This window comes from Vombatus ursinus, unplaced genomic scaffold (genome assembly GCF_900497805.2).
Source record: "Vombatus ursinus unplaced genomic scaffold, bare-nosed wombat genome assembly UNPS02001419.1, whole genome shotgun sequence".
NCBI classification, from domain to species: Eukaryota; Metazoa; Chordata; class Mammalia; order Diprotodontia; family Vombatidae; genus Vombatus; species Vombatus ursinus.
In genome coordinates, this window is record NW_020941197.1 from 2,088,111 (window position 1) to 2,100,122 (window position 12,012).

The following is a 12,012-nucleotide window of genomic DNA, read 5'->3' on the forward strand; positions in this document are numbered from 1 at the left end:
ACAATTAGTTTAAAAAAATACCTTGCCATAAGATCTTCAATCAGATATTCAATCTGACCTCCTCATTTGACAGCTGGAGACAACATCGAAGACTAGAAAGATAGTGTGGCTTACCCAAGGTTATACAAGTAGAAAAGATTCAAATCCAGATCTTTTGATTACAAATTCAAGGCTCTTTCAACTCTACCAGACTGCAGACTGTTCAATAATACAAAAACTACTCATGAGCTCTTTTTGGAGGTGAGGAAGAAGGCAAGGATAACCAGTTTACTCTTCCCAGGAAATAGGGCCACCACTGCTGATTACTCACAATGATCACCTCCAGTAAATAACAGGACAAAACAATATCAATAAATTTCCATCTTCAAAGTAGCACCACTGTTGCAAATGCCATGATAGTAAACTCTTGTCCATTTTCATTCCCTGTCTTTGTTTCTTCCCACTTTCAGGAGGTCCATTACTATGGAATGCTGTGATCAAAGACCATTCATTCCAGACAGCTCATTGTCAACATATGATCTTTAAACTGATAGGAAAAGTAGAGCTTCCTCCCTCTAATTCATTTCATTTGCCTGCTTTTCTTTTGCCTAGTGACTCAGCACTGATCCAATGTGTACGCTGTTACTGATCGGACATCTTCTTCATAGAAGTTATGGTAAATAACATAAGCCCAAAAAACAATGCCAAGGCCTACCATGGGATGCAGGCAAATTATGTACCTCCACCTAAAATGTAGGTGAAAGCAAAGAATCTCTTCTTAATGCAGGAATTATTAAATAGTATCAGAAAGCAGAATCTAGTAAATAATCAGAGATTTCCATCTAAGACTCAAGGAATTAGTAGGTAGAGCATCCCCATTCTTGTTGGCTATTAAAAGACAATCAAGTCAGATACAGCCGAGAAAGAATGACAAAGAAAAAAATAATAATTTTCAAAAAGCAGACCAGAATCAGAATACTGCATAAAAAGCCTTCAGCTCTTTTAACTATGTATGGTCTTTTCGAGTACCAAGAGCTCCATCCAGAGAACGTCTTAAGAACTACACTTTGTTTATTCTAGAGGAAAAGAAAACACAAATCTTTTGTAGTCCAAAATAGGGCTCACCTTCATCCTCCCCAGAGAGCCCTTCCCTTTTATTGGATGATGAAGAAGAAGCTTCCGAATTTTTATTTTCATTTTTTTAAGTACTCTGATACTCCAAATACAATCAGCACCTTAACATGCTGCCTGGGGCTCCCCAGGGATCTAAATATAATGATAACTAAAGTGTTTTTGTCTTCTTGTACCTGTTCTGTTCATCTCTAAGGACTGTCAGGTCATCAGAAGAAGAGCACTTTATTAAAATAATAACGATGATGTAGCAGCTTCCACAGACAAACACGAACACTTTAATAAGAGTAGAACTAAGACTAGTTCTGTGTAAAGTGGGATTCCCAGTCACCTTGACTAGAATGTCAAACAGTGTTGCAGCAGATCATTTGCAACCTTTCGCCACTCTCCCTGAGATGAACACTGTATGGACTTGTCAAAGAAGAGGTTATTGTTCCCAGGACATTATGCTTGCATCACACACACACACACACACACACACACACAGAGTCAGTCAGGAGAGGTTCCCTTCTCCCAGAAGGGATCAGGTTGCTAAAAACTGAGCTGAGGTAGCAATACTGATTTTCTTTGGCCATACCACAACAGCACAAAGATTCTCTAGAAGAGACTCCAACTCCTTAAATAAATGAAAAAAAAAATCTTCTCAAAACAACAACATCATAATGCTGAGAGGTCCCCCTGCCCCTTCACCAGCTTCCCACCTCAGAATGTCATTTAGTTCCCTCTGTGAGCAGCCTCTGCCCATTTCCTACAAGACGATGGACAGCCTTGATTGACAGGCTTTGGGGAGGGGCAAAGAAGACTTAACCTTTACTCTGTTTTCTCCCCTTTTGTTCTTCTTCACTGTCAAACATCAGGCAAGCTTTTCATGTATGTTGACAGAAATATGCACTGAGGAGATTACAGCCCTGAAGTGGGAGGGCCTTGCTGACACACCATCTACTCCAAGGGCAATGGGTTGGGAATATGCAGTCAAGAGCTTTGCTAGATCCACTGAAGGACAGAATTTCCTGCAGCACAGAAAATAAAGTGAGATTATAAAGTAATGAGTTGGGAAAAGGGGGAGAGCTCTATTCAGAAATGAAAGTGATAGGAATACAAAAGATGTCCATTTAAAAATTTAAAGAAAAGAAAAGAAAATGATGGGATTGATTTCCACAGGTAGTTCATGGTAATATCTCATTACTTTGCAGTTATGCTATGTGTTAGAGTACGTATCAATCAGAAGACCTCATATTTAGTGCTGGAAAAAAAACCTCAGTGGTCATCTAGTAGGTGACATGGTAGAAAGAATGCTGGGCCTGGAGTCAGGAACACCTGAATTCAAATCCAGTCTCAAACACTTACTAGCTGTATGACCCTGGGCAAATCACTTGACCTCTGTCTGTCTCAGTTTCCCCAACTATAAAATAGAGATGATAATAGCACCTACACTGCAAGGATATTGTAAGGATCAAATGCAATGTTTGTGAAGTGCTTAGGCCAGTGCCTGGACCATAATGAACACTATATAAATTATTATTTCCTTCCCTTCCCCCAACATCTCCCCCAGGTAGAACTGATGCCACTGCTGATTGACACAAAAGCTTTTATCTGCTCCATTTCCGACCCGGGCCAGTTCATCCCTCCTTAGGCACATAGTAGGTGTTTAGTAATGCCTGTTGCCTTTTTTCCTTTCCTTCCCTCATCTATTTACAGATAACAAAACTGGGTCTCAGAAAGGTTAAATGACTTACTCCCAATCACACAGTTAGTAAACAGCAAAGCTGCAATTTAGAGCCAGATTTTGGGATGATAAATTGTTCTCTTTCCACCGTACTAGGCTTTGATCACTTGAGGGCTGTCCCTAGCAGAGCAACCGAAATTCAAAGTGATCACAGGATCATTAAGCTTGTAAGAACCTTGGAGTTCACCTGATCTAACCTCCCCATTTTATAGATGAAGAAACTGAGGCTCAGAGAAGTTAAATGTCTTGCCCAAGGTCACACAGGTAGTAAATGGTAGAACTCCTCTTGATGGTCATGCTATTTGGGTCATCTCTGAAAAATAATGTAAGAGGATGTGTTTCATTTGCTTACAAAGGCAGCATCACTTATAGGACCTAGGGATAACACTGTGCATGCAGCAGGAGGACACAGAACCAATACAGGGTTTTCCCTTTTCTTTTGTTGTTCAGGTCTTTCCTGCCAGCTGTTCCCCTTAGCTCCCTGCTGTTCTGCATTCTGCCATATACAGTAAGAGGCTTATGCAAAATCACTGGCTAGCAGGCAGTATAGCTAAATAGAACCATTAAAAAAAAACTGAAGACCAAAGTATAAAAGTATTTCAAAAACACTCAAGTACAGGAAGAACCAATGGTTTGGTCAGTATTGGGAACCCCCAGTGTAGGAACATATGTAAATGCACATATATGTATCTATATATGTAAATGTACATATACACACATGTATGTATATGTGTGTATATATATCTGTATTTTGATGTAATTTATTTCCTTTGCAATCTTATGTATTTTATTGTATACATTTAAAGTCATTTTTCTGAGAATGGATCCATAGGCTTCACCAGTCTGACAAAGGGGTCTGTGACACAAGACAGGTGAAGAATCCCTGCTCTAGAGAGATTATGAATGTAGAGAGGTTAAATCACTTGCCCTGAGTCACACAGCTAGAAAATGCAAGAGTTGGGACCTGAACGTGGGTCTTCCTGACATCATGCCCAGCATGCTATCCACAATACCACAACTATTATAATTTTGAAAATCCCATTAGAAAAATGAAAGGGCAGGCCTTGTTTCCTCTTATTTCCAGAGAGTAAAATCTATCTGTACATCCCAAAATATAGTTTTACTTTGGTAGGGTTTTAGAAGCTTCAACAACTGCACAAACACCAAAACCTTAAATCAGCATCAAGCTTGAAACCACTTACAAAAAATAATTTAACATGAGATTTCTTTACCTTTTCTCTGGCTCTCCTCTTTGTCCCTGCATCCATCCACTCATTTTCCTTGTCCAGCATGTCAATGAAGGCCCAGCGAACTCCCTCAATCAGTTCCTCCATCTAGAAGAAAAAGTCACCCTAATAAGAAAATCCAAGCACAAGGTAGAAAGCCCAGTAGGCAGAAGGTAAACAATGAGAACATGTAGAAAGCAGGAATCTTTGGAAGAGAGCTTCAGGACCATGCCCCATTTCAGGGAGATATAGATTGTTGAAAATAGAGACATGCCTTCTTTGTACCTAGACTTGAACTGCCCCAGAAAGACCCTGCAAAGAAAGACCCTTCCTCAACTTAAACATAACAAGAGAGGGGTTGCAGTGACTGCAGCATTTACCTCTGCAAATCATTTCAAGGACCAGCAATAAACAGATTACATGGAGAAATTACCATAGCTCCTACCTTGTAACCTAAATCTGCCTGTGGCTATCTAGCTCTGAGAACTCATTTCAATTTTCTATGAGGGCTGAAGGGGAAAAAATAAAAAGCAAAAAAGTGAACAGGGAGATGGGTATTTCAGAAAAATGACTGAAACTGAAAAGATCCAGAGTTAACAGAAACCCAAGTAGAAAGAGAAGGGAAGTTTTCCCCTGAGGGAAAACTTCTCCCACATGAATCAAAGCTGTTCTGGGTACCCCAGTCAGTTCTTTTTAAGTTTGATCCCTAGGGTGAACGAGATATTTTCTCAATATCTTTGTTCTTGGCTTCTCATTCACCTCATTACTTTCTCTCTCTCCTGTCTTTCTGTCTCTCTCCTCTCTGTCTCTGTCTCTGTCTGTCTCTATCTCTGTCTCTGTCTATCTCTGTCTCTCTCTCTTCCTCACTCCCTCTCTCTCTCTGTCTGTCTCTCTCTGTCTCTGCCTCTGTCTGTCTCTCTTTTTGTCTCCTAAAATGATTGAACCAAAATTTACTGTTCCCAAGGAATTTCTGCTAAAAGACCTAAAACCAAACTTTTAGCCATTAATTGATACTCCTATACATATCATGTCCTTGCTCTTTCTCCAGTTCAAGGAAAGAAGCAAAATAGACTAGAGAAAAAGATGCTGCCTGTATACACAAACAGGGGATTCAGGAGAGATGCCCATCCCATGTTTGTGATAAGCAATACCCTGACTTCCATGTACATTAATGCATTTATATTTCACACGAAAAAAGACAAGGTAGATGCTTCTTAAAAGTTATGATTAAAATTATCTTTTTAATTTATTACTATATAACCAATTTTGGTCATTCATGTGAAGAAATAACACAAAAATTTGACTTTGTTCTGCTACAAAATTTAGTTTGGAACTGAAAAATCCTTCTGGTTAATTCATTTTCAGATCCATAATAGCTGTAAGTGAATCAGTTGTATATTGGCAAACCTGGTTATATGTGGCAGATGGATGAGTTTTAGAGATTTCCCATAGGAAAAAAATAATAAAAGAATCAAACATTCCCCTCTTGAGGGAAAAAGGCCTGTGATTTCAATGGTATAACGTATAAAGAGGAAGTCTCTCTACCAATGCAGATCTATACCTGGAGGCACTCAGAAATGAAGTGATTTGCCCAGGGTCACACTGCCAGTATGTATGAGAGGAAGGATTTGAAGCCAGGTTTTCCTGATTCCCAGGCCAGTTTCTATCCTCCACACCATGCTGTCTCTTGGGAGTATTATAGACTCATAGAATTTTGGACCCAGAAGATAATTTAAACATGATTTCACTTCTCACATACACACATTTTACAGAGGAGGAAACTGAGGCCCAGAGAACTTGTCTTGCCAAAAGTCACCAAAGGAACTAAATGTAAAAGCCAGGATTCAAATTCAAGATTTAAAGGTTGGATTTTTTTTTGTTTTTATTTTTCTGGAAATAAGAAAGGGACCTCTCAGGTCTCAAGGGAAATATATAACCAATGGGAAAGAAAAAAGGCTGATGCCTGAGGAAAACAAAAAACAAAAAAACAAGAAGAGGATTAGAATGATACAATAGAAGATCAGGACCTCTGACTGCAATTCAATCACTAAACAATAATCTATAGGGTCCTGTCTTACAGGATTACCACACATCTTCCAGCCCTTATGTAATCACAATCGAAAGGGTGCTTGACCCAGGAGAGATGGTAAATAGTCCCTGTCCAAGGATCTACAATCATATGGAATTTCTACACCTAATGACCTAGCCTATGCAGGATCCTGTTTCCATTTTCCCTGCCCAGACTACACTCTCTACTTGTTCCCTCAGTTTTTTTTTTAATGCCTAGACAGTATTCCTACCTGTATATCTGCATGCCACTCAGAACCCTAAAATTTAGAGGAAGAAAGGGAGGGAGGGAGGGAGGGAAGAAGCATTTCTATAGCAGGTACTATGTACCAGGCACTATGCTAAGTGCTTCTGTATCTCATCTGATCCTTACAACAACCCTGTGAGGTAGGTGCTATTCTTATCCCCACTTAATAGTTGAGGAACTGAGATAAACAGATGTTTGATGACTTGTCCAGGATCCTATAACTAAATAAGTGGCTGAGGCTGAATTTGAACTCAGGTTGTCCTGACTCCAGGTCTGGTGCTCAATCCACTGCAACATCAGCTGAAAGGACTTTAGAGATTATCTATTCCAATTCCCTCATTTTTACTAATGAAAAAATTGAGGCCCAAATGAGGTGAGTTTTCTCCTGTCCAATCTGACTCTTGGGACTCTATCTACGCCTACTGAATCCCTCTGGTTTGGCCTAAACACCCTACCCTCCAGCCTCAGCTTTACTCTCTGGCTTTTTGGTACCTAGACGCACCATCTTTCTGTACTAACTAACCAGAATCATCACTGATTATATTCCCTATATGCCTCATTATCAGGAATACACTTCCAGTCAAGTCGGGCATCCACCCCTGGCCCCTCCTAGACTGCCACTACTCAAGACTCATTACTGACACTTGAGTTCCTGGGAGAAAATATTTTTAATTAATCTGAGAACAGGATCTTTCTCAAATCTGGCTTAAACTTGGTAATAACTTAACTAGTTGGCAAGGAGTTAGCAAAATGAAATCTAGCTGCATAGATGGGAATTATCTATTCATTTTGAACTAAAAGTTTATCTTAAGGTAAGACTTATCTTGCCTTTCTGAGCTGTAGTATTTTTATTTTTACTATTCTTAAAAAAAAGTAAATATTTTCTTAGAAAAAGGAAGCTATGATTGAATTTGGGTCTCTGTGCAATAAGACTTTTCCACTTGGAATCATGTCTCTGATGCCTGACAGTAAATGGTGGGAGAGGAAACACCAAGAGAGGGAAAAGACTTATCATTTTGCACAATTCCAACCTAGGCCATAATAGCCAAGGAGAGAAGGAAAGAGGAAAATCCCAAGTGGTAGCAGGAAGGGAAAGAAGAGAAGCCTTAGTGACTCCCAGGCTAGCATGGCTATTCTAGGGCAGTTGTCCATATGTAAGGCAGGTGTCACAGACAGCCATCATTAGGGCATAGAAACTCGAGCTTTGTCCATGGTGCTGACAGCACTTTCAGTCCTTCAGTGGCATAAAAATAACAGCTAAGCATAAACACCTAATTATTAAGAATAACTTATAAAGATAGATACTAACAGGTAGCATACTAGAATGACATCCTTCCTACCCTTTCATGCTCTCCCACCCAACTACACACAGCCTGAGAGTGGGTCTGCTAGGACCTGGGTTTCTGTCATCTCCAGCCATCAGACCAATGTTTCCCCTCCACAACTAAAGCTATGCTTTATGTTGACTGCTCTAAAACAAAAATTCTCAATTGCATCTCTGATTTGGAACTCCAGTGCAATTTCAGGTAAATAGCAACCCCACCTCTCTTTTTCAACTCTAGCTAGAAAACATCCATGGAGTATTGAGTCCACCACTTGACCACTTTCGATGAAACATGTACTTACCTGTGAAGGATCTTTCAATTTGGGAAGGCTGCATCCTAACTGTGCCAAATAAGTCTGTCCTACATACCAGGACAAGTGACCAACTTAGTGGACCTTAAAGATGGAGTGTCTTCACCTTCTGTCTCTCTCTCCCCCTCATCTGCCATCAATTCAGACTTACTTTATCTGCTTTCAAGAATGATAGGGAGAAATGCTGGTGCTCTTTTCTCACCCCAGAAGTATGATGGCTGATAGCATTTAGCAGTTAAAATATATGGGCAGTATCAATTGGGCAATGGCTAAACAAGTTGTGGTATATGATTATGACAGAATATTATTGTGCTATAAGAAATGACAAGAAGGATGCTTTCTGAAAAACATGGGAAGACTTATATGAACTAATACAAAGCAAAGTAAGAAAAACCAGGAGAATGCTGTACATAGTAACAGTAATATTGTAAGGATGATCAGCTGTTGGAAGACTTAGCTACTTTGATTAATACAATGATCCAAGACAATTCCAAAGGACCCAAGGTGAAAAATGCTACCCACCTCCAGAGAAAAAACTAATGAACTCTGAGTATAGACTGAAGCATACTTTTTTTTAACTATCTTTATTTTTCTTGGGTGTTATGTGTCTATTTTCTTTCACATAAGGGCTAATGTGGAAATATGTTTTGTATTACCACATTAATAATTGATATAATATTGCTTTCCTTCTCAAGGGGTGAGGGAAAGGCATAAGGAAGAGAATTTAGAACTAAAAAAATTTTAAATGAATATTTTAAGATTTTACATGTAATTGGGAAATATTTAACAAAATAAGTAAAAATACATATTTAAAACACATGGGCAGTTAGATGGTGCAATGGACAGAGCATTGGTCCTGGAGTCAGGAAGACCTGAGTTCAAATCTGGTTCCAGGTGCTTACCAGCTATGTGACTCTGGGCAAGTTATTTGATCTCTTTTTGCCTTAATTTCCTCAACTATAAAATGGGGATAATAATAGCACCTCTCTCCCAGAGTTGTTGTGAGAATCAAATGATACAATATTTGTAAGGCCCTTAACACAGTACAGGGCATGTGGTAAGTGCTCTTTAAATGTTAGTTGTTTTTATTATTACATAAGTAGCTTAGGTGAGCCTGAACCTAAGTTTGGAGTTGCCTCTTTTGTTTTATTTCTTTCTTACATATAGTTTACTGAGTAAAAATCCTGAGATTCACATTTCCAGCCTTAGAAGGACCTTGTAAGTTCATGAGGTCAGATATCCTGGGTTCCTCATTCAGTGACAGCAATGATTATCAGTGGCTGGAGGAGTTCCAGAATTAAAGATGACCACCAATAGAAAGAAGAACCCTATGCCTGGCTGACTTGCCCAAAGACATAGACCTTGAGAGAAATGTTTGGAAAGTGCAGAGCCAAGGTAAAATGTAAAATGCCTATTCAGCAGTACTGCAAACTATTTTATTTTCTGAAATTTGTCTCAACTGTCTAAGAGAGTATAATAGCATTTATATCACTGTTGCTGCTTAAGGTTTTCTGTTGATTTCAATGCACACTTATGAGATTTTTGTCTTTTTAATATTTCTTTTGTGGTTGGAGGAAATAAATAGCTATTCAATATCTGATTTGCATTGTATGCCAAATGCCTTTTTACATCCTCCTTTTGGAAAAGTCCATAGATAAGACTCAAACCTATGCTTAAGTAATTTTCCATAGGACAAGCCTATGAAAAGTCAGAATTAGAGACAGAGTCTAATATCTCTGTTCAGAGGAAGAGTTCCCCAGGGACTGAATCTAGTATACCTCTATGCATAGATCCAAAGCTGAGAGTGACCCCTTAGAGGAGAGGAAAAGGGTGAGCACCACAGCTCCACCCAGCACCATCACTCCCACCTCCGCCCAGCAAAGATTTGGTTCTTTATTGTTATACTAGTAAGTAATTTTATTATAACATGAAGTTCCTTATTATAAGCTTTCAACTAGATCATGGGTGAACTCATGTTCCTGAGACAGAGCTTGATAATGTGATTAGCCTATAAGGCAACTGTTAGTCCTATCATCTAGCTGCTATGTATAGGCTAAAAGACATCGAGTGTTTATGTTCATGCCTTTGCTGATGCTGTTTTATCCCTCTCAGTCACTCTTAACCCTTCCCAAACATGTATATACAAAAAATATGGATACTGATCAAGCCCTTAAATAACTTTCAATGCCAGAAATAAATGCAATCTCTCCCATGTTGCCTTCTAACTACTGCAACCATATTGATCTCTTCCTTATTTGAGTTCCTATTGTCTTTTTCATCAGTAAACACAGTCTAGCACTTCCTTATTCTTTGTTTCAAGTGTCACTTTTCCTTTCCTAACTAACTTGTTAGTTCTTTGAGGTCAGATTCTCTGTCATATATGTCTTTGTACCCCCCCCCAATAACTAATAAAGTGCTGGGTTCCTTTGGTAGGGTGGGTAGGTCTGAACCTCTTATTTCATTGGTGTAGAGAACTGCTGATATGGAAATGCTTTCTAACTATGCATATAAGAAATTCATTGGTGACCTAGAGTGTTTTTATTATTTATTTATTTGTTCATTTTTAACACTAATTTTTAAAAACATTTTGAGTTCCATTGTGTGAAGATTAACTACGATTGACTTAGTTCTTCTCAGCAATACAATGATTCAAGACAATCCCCAAAGATTCATGATGGAAAAAGCTATCCACATCCAGAGAAAGAGCTGATGGAGTTTGAATGCAGATCAAAGTATTCTATTTTCACTTTATTTTTGGTGGGGTTTTTTACCTTTTGTTCTGTTTCTTCTTTCATAACGTTATTAATATGGAAATGTTTTACATATTGCACATATATAATCTATATCAAACTGCTTACCATCTTAGAGAGGAGAGAACGGAGGGAAGAAGGGAGAAAATTTGGAACTCAAAATTTTATTTTAAAAATGAATGTTAAAAATTGTTTTTACATGTAATTGGAAAAAATTAAACATTACTAAAAAAAATTTTGAGTTTCAAATTTTCTCCATCCTTTCAGCTCCTTCACCACCCATTGAGAAGGCAAGCAATAAATCAATTATACCTGTGAAGTCATCTAAAACATATTTGCATATTAGCCATCTTTTTCATTGTTTTGTTGAGGGGGGTGTATTTCTACCTCCTTTAAAAAAACATCCAGGACTGTGATATTAGAATTCAGGACGGTAGCCTTACTATCCTTGGTGATGAAAAACGTTTGTTATTTTAAAAAAAATGGGCAGATCTCCACTTTTTTTTGTCCTTCCATTTTGACTCTTACTTTTCCTCAGACATCCTCATTTATTTGGATGAAACTGACTTTAGAACTCTGATGCTTTAGAGACTGTCTACGTAGGAGCTCTGTTATTCTTCTGCTCCCTTGAAATAGCTAACATTTATGTGGTGCTTTAAAAGGTTGAGTTTAAAGCATCATCAGGACATTCAGGTGGAGATAATAATAGTAACAATAGTAATAACAATAAAAGCTAACATTTATATAGTACCTACTATGTGCCAAGTACTTTATAAATATTATCTCATTTGATCCTCACAATAACCCCGGGAAGTAGGTGCCATTATTATCCCTATGTTACAGATAAGGAAACTGAGGCAGACACAGGTTAAGTCACTTGCCCAGGGTCATATAACTAATAAGTGTCTGAAGCTGAATTTGAATTTAGGACTTCCTGACTCCAAGTCCAGCACACTATTCATCATGCCATTTTGCTATAGGCATTTGGAGGTATAAGTCTGGAGACCAGAAGTGAGGACAGAGATTGAGAAAGATCTAGTAATTATCTGCATAGACACAATAGTTAAAGATAAGAGAATAGAGAGAGAGAAGAAAATTGGCTTAAGGATAGATTTATGGGGACCAACCACAGTAAGACGGTAAGAAAAGAATAAGCAACTAGAAGAGGAGAAGGAAGGAAGGAAGGAAGGAAGGAAGGAAGGAAGGAAGGAAGGAAGGAAGGAAGGAAGGAAGGAAGGAAGGAAGGAAGGA

General features: G+C 38.5%; 1 protein-coding gene across 1 annotated transcript in view; it reads right to left on the bottom strand.

Annotated features, from left to right (window-relative positions):
- PHEX (phosphate regulating endopeptidase homolog X-linked) overlaps positions 1-12,012 on the bottom strand; it is a 263,978-nt gene that overhangs the window by 119,808 nt on the left and 132,158 nt on the right. Inside the window, exon 12 of the mRNA XM_027868359.1 lies at positions 4,069-4,170. Coding sequence (XP_027724160.1) covers positions 4,069-4,170 — 102 coding nt within the window. The remainder of the gene's footprint in view (positions 1-4,068; positions 4,171-12,012) is intronic.